The 18,868-nt window shown below is 51.0% G+C and overlaps 8 protein-coding genes across 8 annotated transcripts; 3 read left to right on the forward strand and 5 right to left on the reverse strand.

The window, feature by feature from the left end:
* Positions 1-7: 7 nt before the first annotated feature.
* FIBRA_05276 (uncharacterized protein) lies at positions 8-2,562 on the reverse strand (the record flags this gene model as incomplete). Its single annotated transcript, XM_012327047.1, has 7 exons — positions 8-301; positions 360-614; positions 669-864; positions 918-1,447; positions 1,501-1,647; positions 1,697-1,966; positions 2,278-2,562. The coding sequence occupies 7 exons, from the start codon at positions 2,560-2,562 to the stop codon at positions 8-10; spliced, it is 1,977 nt and encodes a 658-aa protein (XP_012182437.1).
* A 289-nt stretch (positions 2,563-2,851) lies between these two features.
* FIBRA_05277 (uncharacterized protein) lies at positions 2,852-3,903 on the forward strand (the record flags this gene model as incomplete). Its single annotated transcript, XM_012327048.1, has 6 exons — positions 2,852-2,875; positions 2,933-3,013; positions 3,055-3,426; positions 3,482-3,586; positions 3,632-3,740; positions 3,803-3,903. 6 exons carry the CDS (start codon positions 2,852-2,854, stop codon positions 3,901-3,903), a joined length of 792 nt encoding a protein of 263 aa, XP_012182438.1.
* A 478-nt stretch (positions 3,904-4,381) lies between these two features.
* On the reverse strand, positions 4,382-5,067 carry FIBRA_05278 (uncharacterized protein; the record flags this gene model as incomplete). The annotated part of the gene is made up of 3 exons (XM_012327049.1): positions 4,382-4,515; positions 4,566-4,685; positions 4,740-5,067. 3 exons carry the CDS (start codon positions 5,065-5,067, stop codon positions 4,382-4,384), a joined length of 582 nt encoding a protein of 193 aa, XP_012182439.1.
* A 325-nt stretch (positions 5,068-5,392) lies between these two features.
* Positions 5,393-7,833, forward strand: FIBRA_05279 (uncharacterized protein; the record flags this gene model as incomplete). The annotated part of the gene is made up of 4 exons (XM_012327050.1): positions 5,393-5,414; positions 5,464-5,779; positions 5,850-6,523; positions 6,572-7,833. The coding sequence occupies 4 exons, from the start codon at positions 5,393-5,395 to the stop codon at positions 7,831-7,833; spliced, it is 2,274 nt and encodes a 757-aa protein (XP_012182440.1).
* Positions 7,834-7,866: 33 nt separating this feature from the next.
* FIBRA_05280 (uncharacterized protein) lies at positions 7,867-9,470 on the reverse strand (the record flags this gene model as incomplete). The annotated part of the gene is made up of 4 exons (XM_012327051.1): positions 7,867-8,928; positions 8,985-9,043; positions 9,107-9,201; positions 9,268-9,470. 4 exons carry the CDS (start codon positions 9,468-9,470, stop codon positions 7,867-7,869), a joined length of 1,419 nt encoding a protein of 472 aa, XP_012182441.1.
* A 334-nt stretch (positions 9,471-9,804) lies between these two features.
* FIBRA_05281 (uncharacterized protein) lies at positions 9,805-11,432 on the reverse strand (the record flags this gene model as incomplete). The annotated part of the gene is made up of 10 exons (XM_012327052.1): positions 9,805-9,925; positions 9,988-10,148; positions 10,209-10,607; positions 10,659-10,784; positions 10,838-10,938; positions 10,997-11,033; positions 11,083-11,136; positions 11,193-11,209; positions 11,263-11,301; positions 11,360-11,432. 10 exons carry the CDS (start codon positions 11,430-11,432, stop codon positions 9,805-9,807), a joined length of 1,128 nt encoding a protein of 375 aa, XP_012182442.1.
* Positions 11,433-12,290: 858 nt separating this feature from the next.
* FIBRA_05282 (uncharacterized protein) lies at positions 12,291-14,947 on the forward strand (the record flags this gene model as incomplete). The annotated part of the gene is made up of 7 exons (XM_012327053.1): positions 12,291-12,327; positions 12,388-12,529; positions 12,590-12,757; positions 12,836-13,823; positions 13,875-14,387; positions 14,440-14,793; positions 14,852-14,947. 7 exons carry the CDS (start codon positions 12,291-12,293, stop codon positions 14,945-14,947), a joined length of 2,298 nt encoding a protein of 765 aa, XP_012182443.1.
* A 515-nt stretch (positions 14,948-15,462) lies between these two features.
* On the reverse strand, positions 15,463-18,648 carry FIBRA_05283 (uncharacterized protein; the record flags this gene model as incomplete). Its single annotated transcript, XM_012327054.1, has 11 exons — positions 15,463-15,673; positions 15,728-15,975; positions 16,034-16,128; positions 16,182-16,346; positions 16,398-16,488; positions 16,528-16,596; positions 16,652-17,383; positions 17,439-17,582; positions 17,640-17,738; positions 17,791-18,294; positions 18,358-18,648. 11 exons carry the CDS (start codon positions 18,646-18,648, stop codon positions 15,463-15,465), a joined length of 2,649 nt encoding a protein of 882 aa, XP_012182444.1.
* Between the last annotated feature and the right edge of the window lie 220 nt (positions 18,649-18,868).

The raw sequence follows: 18,868 nt of genomic DNA on the forward strand, positions 1-18,868 counted from the left end.
TACATACTTACGCTGAGACGGCCAGTTTTTTCGTTGGGGGCTCGCCTCGCATAGTCTCTAGCGACGAATTGGATGCATCATCGTCAGCCTTACGCTTCATTCCCATTGGTGTTGTCGGCGACGGCGAATTCGCCTTCCTCTGCTCCCCACTGAATGAAAGGGACACCTTTGGGGGCGTCCGCAATATCTGTTTCTCAGGAGTTTGCGAACGACTACGACTCGACGACACCTCATTCCGAAGTCGCACCGCAAGCGTAGACTTAGATGCTGTCGCTTCCGCATGACATGTCGCATGATATATCTAAGAGACGGTTGGATAAGAAAAAGTCTGGTAACAATGAGACCGCAATTCTACATACCTTGTCATCGCGTCTGACAGCGTTCCGCCACACCCACTCTTCATCATCTTCCAGGAATTCCGACTTCAGGATTTCCTTACAAATGGGACATGATATAGGTTTCGCCTCATCACCCGGAGGAACTACCACGAAAAGTGCTCGAAGTTCGGCCTCACGCTTAGCCGCCTCTGCGGCAGCAGCTGCACTTGAATTTATTTTACGACCATCCGCACGGCCCTTGCCTTTAATATCAATCGACCCATCATGAACCCAATCCTATGCGTCGTCGTCGTCAATATTAGAAACAGAAGAGGTACAGTGAAAACTCACCTCCACGCTGATAAACCAACTGCGACTGTATCCTCGACTTACCGCCTGGCTCGCTTTCCTATTCTGCCGAAAATGCATGTCTAGGTGACCCTCCATGGTCTTCCTGCCCTTGGGTCCGTCGGGGAAACGAACACCGCATTGCTTACACTGTACGGGTAATCGCTTGTAGAGTAGACTGGCCACGTTGAGCCGTTGCCTTAAGGTCTGCGATGAGCGAGCGGTCGGATAGGAACAATGGATCACACACACCTTACAATATCAGCACTAGTCAGCTTTAGCTTATTAGCTAGAATTGTCTTCCTGTAGACTTTAGCAACCTCCTTCTCAGGATCTGGGGGCGCAGGCGCAGCGGCCTCCTCCGTCTTAGCTATTGTACCTGCACCGGTAGGCGTACCGGAAGTAGATAGTACACCTGTCCTGACAAGAGCATTGAACAAGTTCGCGATATTACTCGCGGGCGCAGACGGTGCTGAGACGGTAGCAGAAACCGACGAAGCAGCGGTTGGTTGAGGGACCAGCAAGCTGAAGTCAACCGGTTCAGTCTTGGAAACACTAAAGGAAGCTGTTGGGTAGGCTGGCTGCGAAGGATACATAGTCTGATCTATCGGAGTAGGGTAGCTTGGCGGAGATACAGAATATGACGCAGTGGAGTACGACTGTGGTACAGGCGCAGGAACAGGCGGCGGAGATGACGAAGCAGGCTGAGCGAGGCTGCGCAATTGAGTAAGTATCTGGTTAAGCTCTTCTTGTGAGACCCCCGCTTGCACTAGCTTTCGTAGCTGAAACGTGGATTGAGTACCGTTGCAATTAGGCAAGCTGAAAAACTACCCACCTGTTGCAGAACGGCAACATGATTCTGAGCGAGCTTGTCGTATGGATTTGCCTGCAAAGTTCGTTCTTTCTGGCTGAGGACGAATTCAAGTTCACTGAGGACTTGCGCTGTTGATATTGATGATGACCCGCCGGATCTACTTGATGACTATGGGGGATCAGGTACTGTTGACATTCATGCACAATAAGCCACTCACAGCAGTCATTGTAGTATCTCCTCCCCAAATGTGACGTTCGATCGCGACCTGTGGAACGACACCAAATAATTCGCGTCCATTAGGCGCCCCAGTGCGCCAAGTCAGGAGCATTTCCTCCATTTTACTGCGCGTGCTCGGGTCGACCTGCTCATACGTGTCGATGAAGAGCGTGACGACGAGAGGCGTAAAACATCTAGCATAAGGATCGAAGACATTCTTGGACATTGCATCGAGAAGGTAGAACGCGGGTAACTTCATCCAAAGTGGCACCTGATAGAAGAACCGCCATAACAAGCGCGCGATTAGTCAGCATTCCATGGGACGAAGAGAATCAGAGCATAAGGAAAATAGAAAGACAAGAGAGTTCTCAAAACCCTGAAGGCCTTGCATGGGCGCAGTTGCAGTCGCCAGGGCCAGGGGAAGCCCTTTGAACCAACTGAGTGCTCTTTGCTCATGCTGAAGACTACTACATACATGAATAACAATGTACTACTACGCTGACCATTCCAGACCAGCCAAAACCATCAAGCACATATGCCATAGCCGTTCGTGAGTGAATGAGAAAGAATACAAAAACTCACCCTGCGTATATGCATTTCAATGCATTGGGCAACAATCTCCGCATACCGAGAATACTCTTGGGCAATCATGGATAGATTCTGAATAATCGGCCTAGAATTGACAGTCAAATCAGCTAACCGCGTCGTATAATCGCGACGAAATGTCTGCGGGTCGACATGGAAAGTAGGCTGGACTGGCGGAGGGTAGTGGTAGCTCGTCGGTGGTATCAACGGCTGACCGTAACCTTGAGCGGGATATGGTGGAGAATTGAACACCTGGGTGTGGGGCTGAGGATAGAGGGACATGGCGCGTCGACTCAAATGACCAGAGCTGTCGCGAACAAAAGTGTGCGATGCAGTGTATGATCTCAACGTGGGTCCCAAAACCGTCCAAGAACACGAGAGAAGCTGAAGGCTGTTCGAAGTGAGAAGAAGAGGATGCTTTTACAGCGAATCTTTCACAACTGTCTCACACAGCGCGCTGCAAAACGTGGACACCGAATGTACACACAAGGAGATGGTGGTCGATGATAAAGCCTGACGAACGCTGGCCCGGACGAGGTGGGACAATGAGGCCGTTTATAACTCCGCCTGAATGTTAGACAGGGCGCCACAACCGGTACGAACCGGATGGCTACATTAGGCTCGTTCCCAGTACACTCACAATCCCGAATAGGCCACGATTAGGCGCCGTCATCGAGAGATCTCTCTACAGCCACGAAGCCCGCGTTCGCCCACTCCTCCTCAAGACTACAAGGTAAGTTATTTATGTGCTGATTGTTGATTACGGTGTCCCAGAACTTCCAGAGGTATCATTTCGTGTTTAAAATCGCTGGAACGTTGGGAAAGAGATGGATTCATCTGCTTGTCTATGGATGTACACGAGCCGAAGCGCTGACTTGTTTCGTCAAGATGAAGGACGTTGTCAAGACCGAAGAGCTCAGCATTCCTGAGGGGGTTGATGTCTCCATCAAGGCTCGCCTCATCACCGTCAAAGGTCCTCGAGGGACACTGACAAAGAACGTCCGACATATCGACATGGATATCCGGTTGCTCAAGGGCAAAGAGAACAAAGTTAGCTTAGTAGTGTGGCAAGGTGGCAGAAAACACGTAGCCTGTCTCCGCACCATCAAGAGTCTCATTGTGAATATGATCACCGGTGTTACGAAGGTATGTACCCAGAATAGTGCTATATTTCGATGTGATATGTAGCTCGTGCACATAGGGCTTCCAATACAAAATGCGCGCTGTATACGCCCACTTCCCAATAAACTGTATCATCCAAGAGAGTGGCAGCGCATTGGAGATCCGTAACTTCTTGGGAGAGAAGGTATGTCGTGCTCACTACCAAATTGCAATGGCTCATGTTCCGCAGATTGTGCGACACGTCAACATGTTGGACGGTGTCACAGTCTCGGAATCTAAGGCACAAAAAGATGAGCTGATCCTTGAGGGTAACGATGTGCAAAATGTTTCACAGTCAGGTACGAATCGTGTAGCCGACTTACACAGCTGATGGGTATATACTGACGAACTGTATCTTTAGCCGCCTCCATCCAGGGTGTGTGTCGCGTACGGAACAAGGATATCCGGAAATTCCTTGATGGTATTTATGTGTCAGACAAGGGTACTGTCATACAAGAGTGATTGGTTATCCCCTTATGCTTCATGAGTGGTTGCATTGTGTTACCAAAATTTACATGTTGTCGAACGCTATGGCCAATATGACCCGTCTCATACTCTCACATCAGCTGTGAATCTGAAAGACCTCGATTCGCCTTACGTACATGAGCTCACGATATGAAAGGAATCTTAGTTCCAACTCTACTACGGTATTGTATGTATTCTTGCCCGAAGAATCGTATGAGATAACCCTCTTCACCTGCCCCACTCGTGCATCAGTAGTCGCAACTTGGACGACACGGTTGGACAACGCACCACGAATACGATGGTAAAAGAATCGCCATAATACAACAAGGAACGCAACAAAGCTCACCGGGTTCAGCATTACAAGTTGTGTGCCAAGGGCCCAGTAAAAGAAGCCTGCATAAGAGGGATGGCGAAACCATCTCGTTGTAAATCGGAAGTAAGCAAAAGCCTCTGCCCAAGCTAAGTAGAGAGAAAATTACCTATATACTCCGCCAGTTACAAGGACATGCGAGTCTAATTTCCGCAGTGCAATGGCATGAGAGAAATTGGATGCTGCATGAATCATGGCAGTGGATCGCAGAATTTGGCCGATGAGAACGAGAAGCATGCCTGTGGCGATGCATAAGTAGGGCACAATATACAACGAAAAGCTCACCCACCGGCATAAGAGACGCGAGGATAGTTCTTGAATGCCGGCTTGAAGTACAAGGTAATCAGGTATTCGAGCAGAGCCACACCATGCGCTATATGATACGTCATCCCGTTCTCGAGAAGGAATGCTGGAGGGAGGAGTTCATGGTGCAAACTTGTCTAGCATAGACGAGTTTACTTACAGTCAATGCTACATTTGTCCTTGTTCCACCCCGCGGTAACAGCAAATTCGCCCCAGTGGAACGCTGACCATGCAGCAAAGAAAAATCCTAGTTGATATGTCGTCCACCAGAAGCGCTCGAAGCCTCCAACAGCAAATGTCAAGAATCCAAGGACGAATAAGGATCCAAGCAAGAACGACACGGCGGACGCAGCCAAAGGCGTATTTGGGATTACCCCACGCGGCTTCAAGGAAGGATCCGTTGGTACAGTATCAAGAGGATGCGGGGCAGCCATAGTGCGTTTACGGAGACGTTCATCAAAGCCGTCGAGGTCTGCTTTTGCAGACATGAAAGAGACAAGTTTGTTGTGAACAAAACATTGGGCCAACAATAAGATGGTTTCCGGGCGTCAAGCGCCTGGTATTCTGATCAGTTGCGCGTGCGCCCTGCTCGTGTCGTGCGCATGCAGCGCGGGCGCCTATGTACAACCTGCAGCCACTGGCAGTTCAACTTGCCAGAGTCGTCATTCGTTTGTTATCATAGACTCATTGGCGTAGCTCATGCTGTCATGTTTGCCCTCAATACCGTGCATAATCAGACGAAATATCTTTCAAGATGCTTGCAGGCGAGGTTTTGCTAGTGCTGTGGAATCTAATGCCTGCAAACTTCGGAACATGGCTTTGGTAGCCCATATAGGTGAGTTAGGAATATTTCGCGCTCGTTTGCCTCTAAAATATTAAAATAGATTCCGGAAAGACGACACTAACAGAATCAGTTCTTCTCAAATCTTCATACCTGTCCACAGCCGGTACTGTCGACACAGGAAGCACGACGACCGACTTCTTGCCAGCAGAACGTGAGCGGGGTATCACCATTCAATCTGCAAGTATTCCTGTGAAATGGAGGGATTGGACTTTCAACTTGATTGATACACCTGGGCACGCAGATTTCGGTATGGAGGTTGAGAGTGCTAGCAGAGTTATTGACGGTGCAGTAGTCTTACTGGACTCTGTGGAAGGCGTCGAAGCCCAAACGAAGGGCGTTTGGACGCAGTTGGATAGGTAAGCCATACACCTAGGTGAGGGTTGTATTAGGATTAGCTGTGGACTTATCGGAACGACTTTCGGACAGATACGGTGTGCGATCCCGGCTGATGTTCCTCAATAAACTCGATCGAGCGGGAGCTTCGTTCTCTCATTCCATAGCATCTCTTTTGACCAACCGCCTACACCCAAACCCTGTCACCCTGGTACTTCCTATTGCCTCGTTCAATCCTGAGGACTACACTCGTGCCGAACCGGGCGTGCAAGGGCTAATTGATCTCGTCCACTGGGAAATGTGGAAGTGGGACGAGGATGGAGAAATGTCTCGTCATCAGCTCCCTCAAAGTATCTCGGATCTAGAACGGTCAGGCCTCATTCATCCCACCCATCCTATCCTGCCTCATCTACTTCCGGCTCGCACAAGTCTACTGGACAGCTTATCCATGTTTTCCGAGGAATTTATGGAGGTTTTGCTAGGGCTGTCACCTGAACCGTCCTCATATCTCACAGTAACAGCAGACAAAATACTGCCCCACTTGCGTAAGGCAACTATCCGCAGTGATGTTCTGCCTGTAGTTTGCGGGTCCGCATTCAAACACATCGGAACTGAGTTGGTTATGAACTATGTAGGAGAATTGTTTCCAAACCCCATGGATGTGATTGAAGCAGTTCCACAAACGAATGCACCATTGCGCATGCTGGCTTGGAAGGTGACTTGGGACAAGCGGAAGGGTTGGATGACATTCGTTCGTGTCTATTCTGGTGCGTCGATTGTGTCGACATTTGTCTTCGGCTGACGTGTACAACTAGGTACACTTACGCGTCAAAGTACTATTTTCAACTCTACACGCAACCAACGCGAACGGGTATCGAAAATTCTTCTCCTCTATGCGTCTGAAGCGGAGGACGTGGAAAGCCTCTCATTTGGCTCTGTTGGTGTCATCCTGGGCTTGAAATATACTCGTACGGGCGACACGCTGTTGTCCACAAACCGCTCATCCCAGTCAACGTCTCTGCGAGATATTGTGCCACCTCCGCCAGTCATGTCAATGTCGGTAATCCCACATTCTCATTCCGACTTGCAACCTGTGCAAGATGCCTTGGAATCTCTTGCCCGCACGGATCCATCCGTCCGTGTCGAGACCCAAGAAGGTCAGATCCTCGTCCATGGTCTCGGCTCATTGCATCTAGAGATAGTTGAGAGCAGACTAAAGAATGAGTGGGACGTTCAGTTCGAGCTTGGGCGACGAAGAGTCAGCTACCGAGAAGGTTTGGGACCCAATGATCCCCGACCGGTGCAGAACACGTGGTCCACGGATATTGGAGGCAAATCCATTGCCGTGACAATTGATTTCGCTCTGAGGGCTCTCGAGGAGCACGAAGAAGGCAACCCTGCCTGGGATGGAAACATAGTGACCGATCAAACTGGCGAACTCATTCGTTCACCAGACGCGTTCAATGACCCCCTCGATCCGATGGCCAGTATAGCACGTGGAATCTTCAACACGCTCTCAAATTCCCCTCATACGTCCCTGGGTCTTTCCCACATCTGCGTGCAAGTTAAAGGATACAAGGTACACGCCGAACATGCTCCGTCGTCAGTGCTTGCTGGTGGTAGCGCAGTGCTTCTCCGGGATTGTATACGCAGTGCCGGAATGGGGCCTCTAATGGAACCCTTCATCCGCCTGAAAGTCATTGTAAACGAGGACTCCGTCGGCAAGGTGGTCAAGGACATCACCGAACACGGCGGTGAAGTGCGAGATCTAGCTTCAGGTTCAGGAAGCTCTGCCGATGTTGAAGAAGATCTGGAGCCATATCCCCATGACAGCGTATACATTCCTGCACAGGAATTGTCTCCATCCGCTTTTCATTCATCGCAAGGTGATGCCTCATCTTCTCGATTCAAACGATCCATATTCGCCGTCGCACCTCTGAGTCGCATGCTTGATTTCTCCAGTCGCTTGCGCGCATTGTCTGGGGGGCATGGCTTGTTTGAGATGGCCAATGTGGGTTTTCGACAAGTCTCAGAATTGAGGAAGATGGAGATCTTGCGCGAGATAGGGCGGGCATAATCGTGGTACAACTGTGTCCAGTTCTGCACTATCCTATAATTCTCTAGTCTCATCTGCGTCTCCAAAGAACACTGCTCCTTCTATTTCGTCATCATCTTCAATCATTCCTCCCTGGCCTTGACCGACGGACTGGAGAATTTGACTGAATAATATCATGCCCCCGTCGTCGCTATCGCTATCCTCGGCCATGGCTTCATGAAATAGAGGCACTGGGGGCAAATTTTTATGGACTGATACTGGCGCGGGAGTCACACTCCTCTCTCTGTCATATTCTGGCAGAAAGAGTGGCGTGCGAGCTCTTTGAGCTTGGCCACCACCGGGGAAGAAATCAGAGGGTGCGATGCTTGGTGCTCTAGAACCCGGCATGGGAGCTGTAGATGTACCTTGTGAAAGCGCAACCGATGCCGACCGTAGCGGGGGATAGGGCTCAACGATCACACAAAGGCATCGTCCATGTACATTGAATCCATGGTATTTGAGCTGGAGCATTAGCTTCGTCTTATCTTCCTCCGGTTTGCCTGGAGGTTCCGGTACATGGGTCGATGCAGCTGCCGATGGAGCACCTTGTGCATCGTCCCTAAGAGAGAGAGTAGGCTCAGTGTTTTCTTCCTTCACTGTGACAGTTGTCGATACATCATCGGATGCGTCCATCGCAATGGTATCGGTGTCATTGACTGGGGCATCGGCAAGCCCGCTGGTTTCTGGGAGCTGAGCAGAGCCAGTTTGCTCCACAACGTCCATCTCGATATCTGAGTCCACGTGTGCCTCCGGAGTAACCACCTCTTCGTCATTGTTTTGCTCTTTGTAGTCTGCCACTTGCTTTATTGTACGTGCAGATCGTCTCAGAGCAGCAGCCGACCCAGCAGCCATGGGAGAGGCGAGCTGAACTTCGCCATCTTCATCGTCTGAAATGGCAATGGTCTCATCCTCGTCAGTATCTTTAGCTCTTTGCTTGCCCTTCGTCTTCGGCTTCTTGCTCCGCTTTGACGCTGCCACGGTCTTTCTTTGACCTCGCTTCTTCCCTTTCCGAGGCGAAGGCGACCGCTCACGCACGGCCGCTTCTGATGGACCAGGTGCGGGAACGAAGTTTCGTGTCTACATTCCATGAACACCCACGCACCCACGCATGAGTGACTTGTGAATTTGCATACCTTGACTAGCACGGCATGTTCATCCGTGTTGCGAAGGAAATATCCGAATTGATAGGTGTCTGAGGCAGCGAAAATGAATAAAGATATTCATAAACTATGCTTGGTATTAAATGGACACGCACCGCCGCGATAGACTTCGACACTTCCTCTCTTGGCATTCGTAGGGCCTCCCGGGCCAAGACGTGCATCCGCCTCCTTTCTGAGTTTGGGAACAATTCTGTGTGTACACTTAGAAGTTGGCATCGGTGCAGCCGTAGATTCTTCAAGGGAAAAGGCCACTGACCGTGGGCGTAGGTCTTCCAGCACATGCTGAAGGACTCTCTCAGACATCCAGTCAATATGACGTTCATCCAAGTAGAGCTTCCCAGGATACAACTCGTAAGTGCCCAACGGAGAAAATGTGAGAAGGGAAAGTCTCACGTAGAGGGGTAGGATTGTATGCTCGGATATTCGCAAGTAGTACGTGTTCCGTGGACCAAATCGCATATTCGCAAGAACAAACCACTTAGTTTTGTGCGAGAGATAAAATTGATAGCTCGGACGCTTTGAACGGGCACTCCGAATGAAATACAGGCCACAATCATGTACGACGTCGACTCAAAGAGCACCAGTGCCTCGGCGCCCTCAGTAGATACCCGTGCGCTCGCCTTGACACGACCTCGTGATCGAACAGCACTTTACACGCGCCCAATCTATTTAACCACTTAGCGTAATGCATTGAATGACAATTGTACACAGTATATAGTCGGTTACAAGTTTTCTGTCAGTTATTTTGCGTATCCTATCCAATTCATTCATCGTCTCCGAACTTCGGGCAGAATCAGAGGTCACTAAGCGACACGTCAGGACCCGAGATGACTGCCTTGATGACTGCCTTGCCATCAGGACTCTTGCCTGCCCTTGTTGTCTGGAATGCCTCAATCGCTTGATCAAAAGAGAATCTGCACGAAAGACCGGAGCTCAGCATTCTTCTATTGAGGAGAAATCTACACATAGGACAAACCTGTGGGTGATGATGGACTTCAGATCAATCTTGCCAGAGCCTGCAAGAGCAACAGAGAGAGCGTAGTCTCCAGGTCCGTATCGGAATGAACCCTTAAAGTCGATCTCCTTCGTGAGGAGCGTCGTGACAGGGATGACGATCTCTGGGCTGCCCATGCCGAGCTACGCGAGCACGAATAAATCAGTTCCGCGGATATTAGGACAAACATCCGCATGATTTACTTGAACAAATGTACCTCCCATCTTAGCGATGATAATTCCAGTTTGAATCGACACTTCAGCACCGCTCGCATCCACAACGAGGTCGATCGAATTCGGCCCGCGCTCCTCAATCCCGAGGTCCTCCGTCATCTTCTTCGCGTTTCGCTCCGAATACCGCATACGCGCCTCGCCGGGCTCCATCTTGGGAGGGACAAATGTTTCCGTCGCAGCGAAACCCTTTGCGAACTCGAGTCGTGCGGGAACGATATCGATTGCAATGACACGACGCGCGCCAAGTGCTTTTGCGACTGCCATACACAGCAGACCAACGGGACCAGCGCCAAAGACCGCGACTGACTGGTTGGAGCGGAGGCCGGCGATGTTAGCAACCGCGTGAACAGCAACTGAAAGAGGCTCCATCTATATAGAATGGAATTAGATCGAGATATTAACATCCGCGGGCAGACACACCATAGCACCCTCCTCCAAAGTAAGGTGATCGGGGAGCTTATAGCAGAGATCTGAAGGAATAGGATAGAATCGCGCCAAAGTACCATCGTAGGGTGGAGTAGCAGCGAAGACAATATCGGCGCACAGCTAAATTTGCTCTTTCAAGTTCTTTGCATTGGTGATCAGATGGACCTGCGCACCTCGTAACGGCCACTCTTGCAAGCGTCGCACGTACGACAAGTTGCACCTGGTTCCATTGCGACACGGTCACCAACTTTCAACGACTTTACCTTTCTACCGACTGGTTCGAGGGTGCATTGTTATTGTACAGCAAATGCACTCGATAAATGCGGTAGTACCTTTCGACACAATGCCGGAGGATTCATGCCCGAGCACCTGATGAATAGTGAGGATACAGTAGTTGCACCAGGCGGTAAGGTTTTACCATGGGCTTCTCCACGACGAATTGCGCGATGCGTCCCTCCACGAGATAGTGGACCTGGACCACATAGGTTCAAACGTTGATTGGGGCGGGGTGGGTCAGTATCAACGTACATCGGAACCGCAGATACCTTGATTGCTGTTGATAAGACAATTTTGCAGTCATAAAAAACATACAACATACCGGTCTTTTTCACCGCGACGAGTACCTCGTCGTCAGCAACTATCAGCGGATGGTGAGCATATAACCAGACAGAAGGAGCAGGGGATTGAGATCTCACTCTCAGGAATAGGTCTCTGCTCGTAGACAACATCTTCAACGCCGCGCAAGACAAAGGAGGGATTATCAGACATGGTGATGAAGCAGATGCTGGTGGGTCAAAAGCTCGAATGAGACTGGCCCAGGGGCTTATGAAGGGACGAGCGGGCTGAGCTGAGCGGGGCCATTCCGGACCGGGGGCATGCGCCTGGCCTTTGGGGAGGGCATATGATGCTGGATCAACGTTGTTTTGATAAGTCGAGTGGTGAACAGTTCAAGCTGGGATGCGGCTAGCCATGGGTACCGGGCGGAAGAGATTGGTGGCATGAGGACACTCACGCACGACGTTCAGGGTGTACATAAAACGCGTGGACTTTTCCAGATGGTGGATTCGTAGACTTCCTTGCCATCGTATTTGGATTTCTAGCCTAGACCCCGAGGATTCGAAATGAACATTAAGGCCACATGAGAGACGGAAGAGATCATGTGTGCGCTCAAAGGCGGCCCCGAATCGTGGCTTGGATGGCCGGCGTCGGTCGAGGGCGATGTCGGACGTCGTGTCTCATGTCTCTTCCAAGTCGTAAAAAGCCCCGAGCCGACTTCGCTGAATTCACAGCGACTCAATCCACTGACCCAGCTCATTGTATGCACTTCGAGTCTCGATGGCTGCCGGGGACGTGGTGCACGTAATCGAACACGCTGTGCTCGCCATCGATAGACCGATATGTCGTGAACAGACCCGCAGGCTGTATTATGCCCACACATCGAACGATAGGGCTGTCGCTTGCGAGTCTCACTTACCTGATTCGCTGGGAATTTCTCGTCTGGGGTAGCCGCTAGTGGCATATCAAATTCTCAGCGTGCGAACATATAAGGCCCTCATCGCACCATCCCGCTCCTCCCTCCATCTCCCTGCCCTCACCATCTCCTGTCTCCCTCATCGACTTTTGAAAATGGTTGCATCCAGCGTACTTGGCTTCCCTCGCATCGGTCAGTTTTTTCGCTGTCTCCTTAACGCGTCGCACTGAGTTCTCTTGCCTTCCTGCCTAGGTGCGAACCGTGAGGTAAAAAAGGCCGTCGAAGCTTACTGGGCGGGCAAGATTTCTGCCGATGAGCTCACCAAGGCCGCTGCCGACGTGAAGAAGACCAGCTGGACCAGTCTCAAGGAAAGGGGTGTCGCCCTCATTCCTAGGTATCTACATCCGCTTCATTTAGGCGTTTCATCATGATTATCAATGTAACATTTTCCCAGCGGTGACTTTTCCCTCTACGACCATGTTCTGGATCACTCCGCCGCATTCAATGTCATCCCCAAGCGATACCTCGGCCATAACCTATCGCCGCTTGATGTCTACTTTGCCATGGGCCGCGGCCGTCAGGCTGATGGCGTTGACGTTCCTGCCTCTGAGATGAAGAAGTGGTGAGTTGTCGATCGCATTCTATTATAGTGTCCATGAGTTACCTAGAATAGATACTAATCATAATGTCATTTTTCCAGGTTTGACTCTAACTACCACTTCGTCGTGCCTGAGTTCGCAGAGGACACTGAGTTCAAGCTCAACTTCAACAAGGCGCTCGAGGAGTACAATGAGGCCAAGGCTCTTGGTGTCGTGACCCGTCCCGTTGTACTCGGTCCAGTGTCGTTCCTTGCCCTTGGTAAGGCTGCCAAGGAAGCAAAGCCTGGTTTCGAGCCCATTTCTCTCTTGCCAAAGGTCCTGCCCGTTTACAAACAGCTTCTTGCTGATCTTAAGGCCGCTGGGGCTGAGTGGGTCCAAATCGACGAGCCTGTTCTCGTTCTCGACTCTGCGGCCTACCTTGAGAAGCAGTACATTTCTGCGTACGAGGAGCTGGTCCCGGCCTCTCCGAAGATCTTGCTCGCGACATACTACGGCCGTCTCGACTCTAACCTCTCATTTGTCGCTAAGCTCCCCGTCGCTGGTCTACACATTGACCTCGACCGTGCGCCTAAGCAGCTCGACGAGGTAATTGCTGCCGTGAAACCCACTCCCATTGTGCTGTCTCTTGGTATTGTTTCTGGCCGGAATATCTGGAAGGCCGACCTCCAGGCTGGCATCGCACTGGGTCAGAAGGCTGTCTCCGTCCTTGGACAGGAGCGTGTCATTGCTGCCACATCTTCTTCACTTTTGCACACTCCGGTTACTCTTGCAGCGGAGAACAAATTGACTGCCGCCCAAAAGGATTGGTTCTCATTTGCTCTCGAGAAGGCGAGCGAGGTCTTTGTCCTCGCGGCTACCCTCTCTGGCTCTCAGGATGCGAACGTTGCCAGCGCTCTTGCTGCCAACAGGGAGTCTATCGCTAAGCGTCGCGAGTTTGAGCGTACATCTGATGATGCTGTCAGGAAGCGCGTTGCTTCCATCACTCCCGATATGTTGAATCGCAAGAGCCCCTTCACTGTTCGCAAAGCGGTTCAGGCCAAGTACCTTGACTTGCCGAAGTTCCCCACGACTACTATTGGTTCATTCCCTGTAGGTTCCGTGATTATTTTTAAAATAATTGATTCTTATTTTTGGTCACAGCAAACCAAGGAGATTCGTGCAGCCCGTGCCAAGCTCAACAAGAAAGAGATTACGCAGGCTGAATACGAGGACTTCATCAAGAAGGAGATTGAGTACGTTGTTCGCTTCCAGGAGCGCATTGGTCTCGACCTTCTCGTCCACGGTGAACCCGAGCGTAATGACATGGTTCAGTACTTCGGGGAGCAGCTCGAAGGCTTTGTGTTCACCCAGAACGGCTGGGTGCAGAGCTACGGTTCTCGTTACGTGCGCCCGCCCATCATCGTCTCGGACGTCATCCGCCCGGGCCCAATGACAGTCAAGTGGAGCAGCTATGCTCAGAGCCTCACGCAGAAGCCAATGAAGGGCATGTTGACGGGTCCTGTTACTATCCTCAACTGGTCCTTCCCTCGTGCCGATGTCTCCCGCGAGCTACAATGTATGCAGCTTGCTCTTGCTCTCCGCGATGAGGTCGTGGATCTCGAGAAGGCCGGCATCAAGGCGGTGCAGGTTGATGAACCTGCCCTTCGTGAGGGTGTAAGCGATCTTCTTGACGTCGAAGATTAGTTTACTTATCGCTTAATCTTAGCTCCCTCTCCGTAAGGCCGACTGGGAGCCGTACCTGAAGTGGGCTCTTCCCTCGTTCAAGTTGGCCACTGCTGGTGTTACCGATAGTCTGCAAACCCATTCGCACTTCTGCTACTCCGACTTCGACGATATCTTCCCGTCTATTCAGGCTTTGGATGCGGATGTCATCTCCATCGAGGCGTCAAAGAGCGACATGAAGCTCTTGAAGACCTTTAAGCAGTACGGTTACTCAAACCAGATTGGTCCCGGTGTGTACGATATTCACTCCCCTCGTGTTCCGGGCGAGCAGGAGATCAAGGATCGTGTTGCGGCTATGTTGGAGATTCTTCCGGACGAGCTGCTCTTCGTCAACCCTGTACGTGAAGTTGTCTTCACCGTGTCTTCCTTGATTATTGACAAGATGTTTATTCTAGGACTGTGGTCTGAAGACCCGTGGCTGGAAGGAGACCGAGGCTTCCCTTGTGAACCTCGTTAACGCTGCACGCTGGGCCCGTCAGACCCACGCTTGATTGCACTCTCTTTCCGCTTCAACAGCGACCGTGATGTGGTTTCTGCGATAGATCCGCGCGCGCTCTCAACGACGCAGCGCTGTGCTCGTAACCCAGGGTAGTTGTGAAGACGAAAAATCGCCGGGCAAGAGGACGCCCAGCGATGCCTCAGGCACGTCGGTCTCAGCTGGTTGGTCTGGAGAGACGAGAGGACCTGCTGGGCCTGGCGCAGATGGGGTAGCATAGATATATGTATCGTGCATGGATGTTAGTATTTGGATTTCAACAATCCCAAATGAAAGGCGCTTCAACGGCGCGGCTGATGATGTCTCAAGGACTGGTGTGATGTGCAGAGATATTCTGTTATTGCAAGCATATATGGAACGAAGTTACAGTAGTGTATATAGAATGAAGAAAATAATGCAGAAACCAGTAACAATATGAATGCATAATTTACAGGGCCAACATACCAATGCTGACGAGAAAGAGTTAGGAGAATCCATATGCTACATATAATAGATGAGACATAAGCATACTCAGTTGAATAGATGGAATGTCATTGCGATTCTTTGGCCGGGAAAGTACTTGTGTCTCCGATCCCAAGAGACAGTAAGCTCCAGCTTGCCAGCCATTCGACAAACGATGCATTCCTTTGATGATGACGGCGACAAGGGAACTTTGAAATCGCTGACGCATCCAAATTGACTGATGACGGAGCTGTTTGGGCCCACAAACACGCCGCTCGGTCTGTACACAAAGTGAGATTCATCTTAACCTCCAACCTCGATGAGGGAAACCCACGTGAATCCCAAGTTGAGCACATCTTCCACACCAGACATGACTTTCCGAACGACCACGTCTACGACCCCTCCTGCCGGATCCGCGATGATAGAAAACTCGCCGTCAAAGCTGAAGCGAGTTGGGCTGGCATGAGAGATATCGATGCCTTGTGATACTCTGAAGAGCATATAGCGGGCCTGCACAGCGAGAAATCCATGGACGCGTTCTTGCAACGACTGTAATAACACCTGCATGCTTTGGTATGCTGTCTGCAGACGGCTCAACTAAACCGAACTTTCATGCGCCGATAAACAGTTCTTGGCTTACCGGCGTAGAATCCACAAAAGTTGTGAGCTCTTTCCCCGAAAGAAACTTTACTCCTTTGTTGTTGTCCATACGTCTGCGCTTTCTGGGCTCGTTGCCTGATATATGATATGCGTTAGCATCCTGATCCCACTCAAGCAGCAATCACAACCTTGCGCCACAGTCGAGGCAACACTGCTGTCGCGCATCTTAGGGCGCCGTTGACGGTGCTTGTAACGGCAGCCGTCGCAAATGTCCCAAGGCCAATCTCCCACTGGAGGAATGACGGTTGCACACGAAATACGACCGCAAATCCGATACCCTGGGGGGTAAACACCTGTTTTCTTATCAGCATTTGCAGGAACAACGAACATAGCTGTGTTCATACTGAGATCAGGCATAACGATGTTCTTGTCCCTGTACGCCCGCACTCTCTGTAGGTGGCGTGTATGGTTGCGACAACGCTCGCAGAGCTTCCACTTTGAATCGGGAGGCATCAAATTGCAGCACAAACGCACGTTGCACACGGTCCTTGGTCTATCGATGGCGCCCAACTTCGACTGACCACCCTTGGGCATTTCGGTGGCCTTTAAAATACAGCATTTGAGTTTGTAAACCACCAACTATATCAACGTGACCTACGGGAAGACGAGGAGAGGTACTATCTTTGTGTGGCTCATCAATCTCGGATTCCCCAGAATCCTCTAGAGGAGTCAAATCCGAAAGATCGCTGTCCCAGCCCAGATCAGTAGAGGAACTCGGATCTTCACGGCGAGGCTCAACAGCCGGACTAGAACTTGGGACCATTGGTGAGGACGGGGGTGTAGGAGATTGGGGACGACGTGTGCCCTCGGCCGTAGAAACCCCTTCCAGCAGAGAAGATGGGGTATCCACTGAGCCAGCATGTTCTACTTCGACAACGCTTGAAACTGGGGCTCGATCTACCTGAACTAACACATCCTCTACATGCGCCTCTACATGTGTTTTCGCAACGACTGTGGCCAGATTTCCGGTCGACACATCACTGGAATCATTTTGTGTAGCAAGTGCACGGGTCTCAGGAACGACTTGTTGAGCACTGCAGTCAGGAGGAGCCAGTTCTTCAACCACCACAGAAGGCATGGCGGCAGGCGAGGGCGATTGAGGATTAGCTGTGGTGCATCGCTCCAGATTGGTACAAAGTGTCTCTAGTGTCTGCTCCTCCAATCGTCTCGCTGCAGTTTGCTTCTGCAGAAGGGTTTCGACATGGTTCAGCATAAAGCTCATTTCTACATCAGCTTTCAATATACTGGGTCCTGGTATCGCCACCATAGACGATGGCCCGAGACTGTTCGGACTCGGCGTGAAGATTGCCATCTCCATAATTGGAGCATTCTGTTGTTGCAAAACTCAGATACCGAGATAGCCCAAATTTGGTGACCAGACGTACCATGTCTCTAATTCGAAGTCGCTGAGAGTCTGATTTGGCGTCGGGCCGCTTCGCGCTGCAAGCAAACGAACCCGAACGCTGTTGCTGCTTTTGTCGCGAACGTGCTATCGGAGGTGGCCTGCTTAAGAGCGATGGACTCAAAGACTGGAATAATAAACAAGTAAATAGGTCTGAGTTGTAATCTTAAGTAACTCTTCTTACGGCATCTGGTGTGAATTTCTGCGTGGACGTCGTGTCTTGAGAAGTCGAAGATGTGTTTTCAGTGATTGTCGAGACCTCGGGCTGGGAAAGAGACTTCAGCTGTCCAATTGTAAGCGTCACGACATGTTCCAGAGTGTTGCCTAGAACTGACCGGTATGACATCGACATCGACAGAGATAAATGTATTGGCTAAGGGAGAGCTAGATTCTCGGCTTGTGTCGGCTTGGAGTGCCTGGGGGCTGCACCGTTCATTCCGCTTGACAGGAGTCTGAGCACTGATTAGTTCGGATGTTACTGGATCGCTTTGATTATCTTCCTTGTTAGGTGCGGAGCTAGTATGAGCACCATCACGGGGAAGACATTTACGACAGACCGTCCATGGGTGACTTCCCAAGAGTATAGTGCTGCAGCCATGCGTCGCACACACTCTCAGCTGGCGCTTTGAGTCGTCGCTAGGATAGGAAAAACTCTGTGAAGAGCTTCCGGCTTCGAAAAAATTCGGAAGAGACACCGATTCGCGTGTGGGCTGTGATGATGAAGCTGAGGCCAGGCGCGAAATTAGTGGCGGAATTGATGCTGCTGCTGTAGATGCTATCCGACTTGAGGCGGAACGGTCATCTTGAAGCAAAGCGGAACGTTGCAATGTAGTAGTACGCTGCTTAGAATTTGATCACGCATTAACACGCTTGAATGGACCATTGAGGAGTGAGCAACAGACCTGACCGTAGCCCTGAGCTAGAATTGTTGTTTTTGCGGATTTTGATTTGATTTCCTCCCCTCGGGGCTTGTAGGAGGGCGGGCCTGTCGCCTGCTGCACAACATATGGAGGAATGGCTGACTGCGGACTCCCATCATTCCGGGCTCTGCAATGAGCATTGGGGTCCAATATCACGTCGGCATTCATGGGATGAACATGCGGGGCAGCTTTTCGTGCAATCCACGCAGCCAATTCTGCGCCTGAGAGGTACACGGGCAAGTCTGAGCGCTGCGTACGCCGAGGTGGGACCATGGCGATCTGTGCTGGCCGATCGCGCGAGTTACGTCCGCAGTTCTGCTGGCAAGAGGTGCAAAGCACGGGTTTCTGCCCCGACCCTAGTTGAGCATTTGCAGGCTGTTTGACTGCAGCAAAACACACGGAACATGTGTTGGTCGTCTACCGCGCAAGTTGTGACTATTGCATCCGCAACGGCAGGACAAGTGAGTCGATATAACGTTACTTACTGTAAGAG

The sequence above is a fragment of the Fibroporia radiculosa genome (genome assembly GCF_000313525.1).
Source record: "Fibroporia radiculosa TFFH 294 genomic supercontigs, scaffold4111, whole genome shotgun sequence".
Classification (NCBI taxonomy): domain Eukaryota; kingdom Fungi; phylum Basidiomycota; class Agaricomycetes; order Polyporales; family Fibroporiaceae; genus Fibroporia; species Fibroporia radiculosa.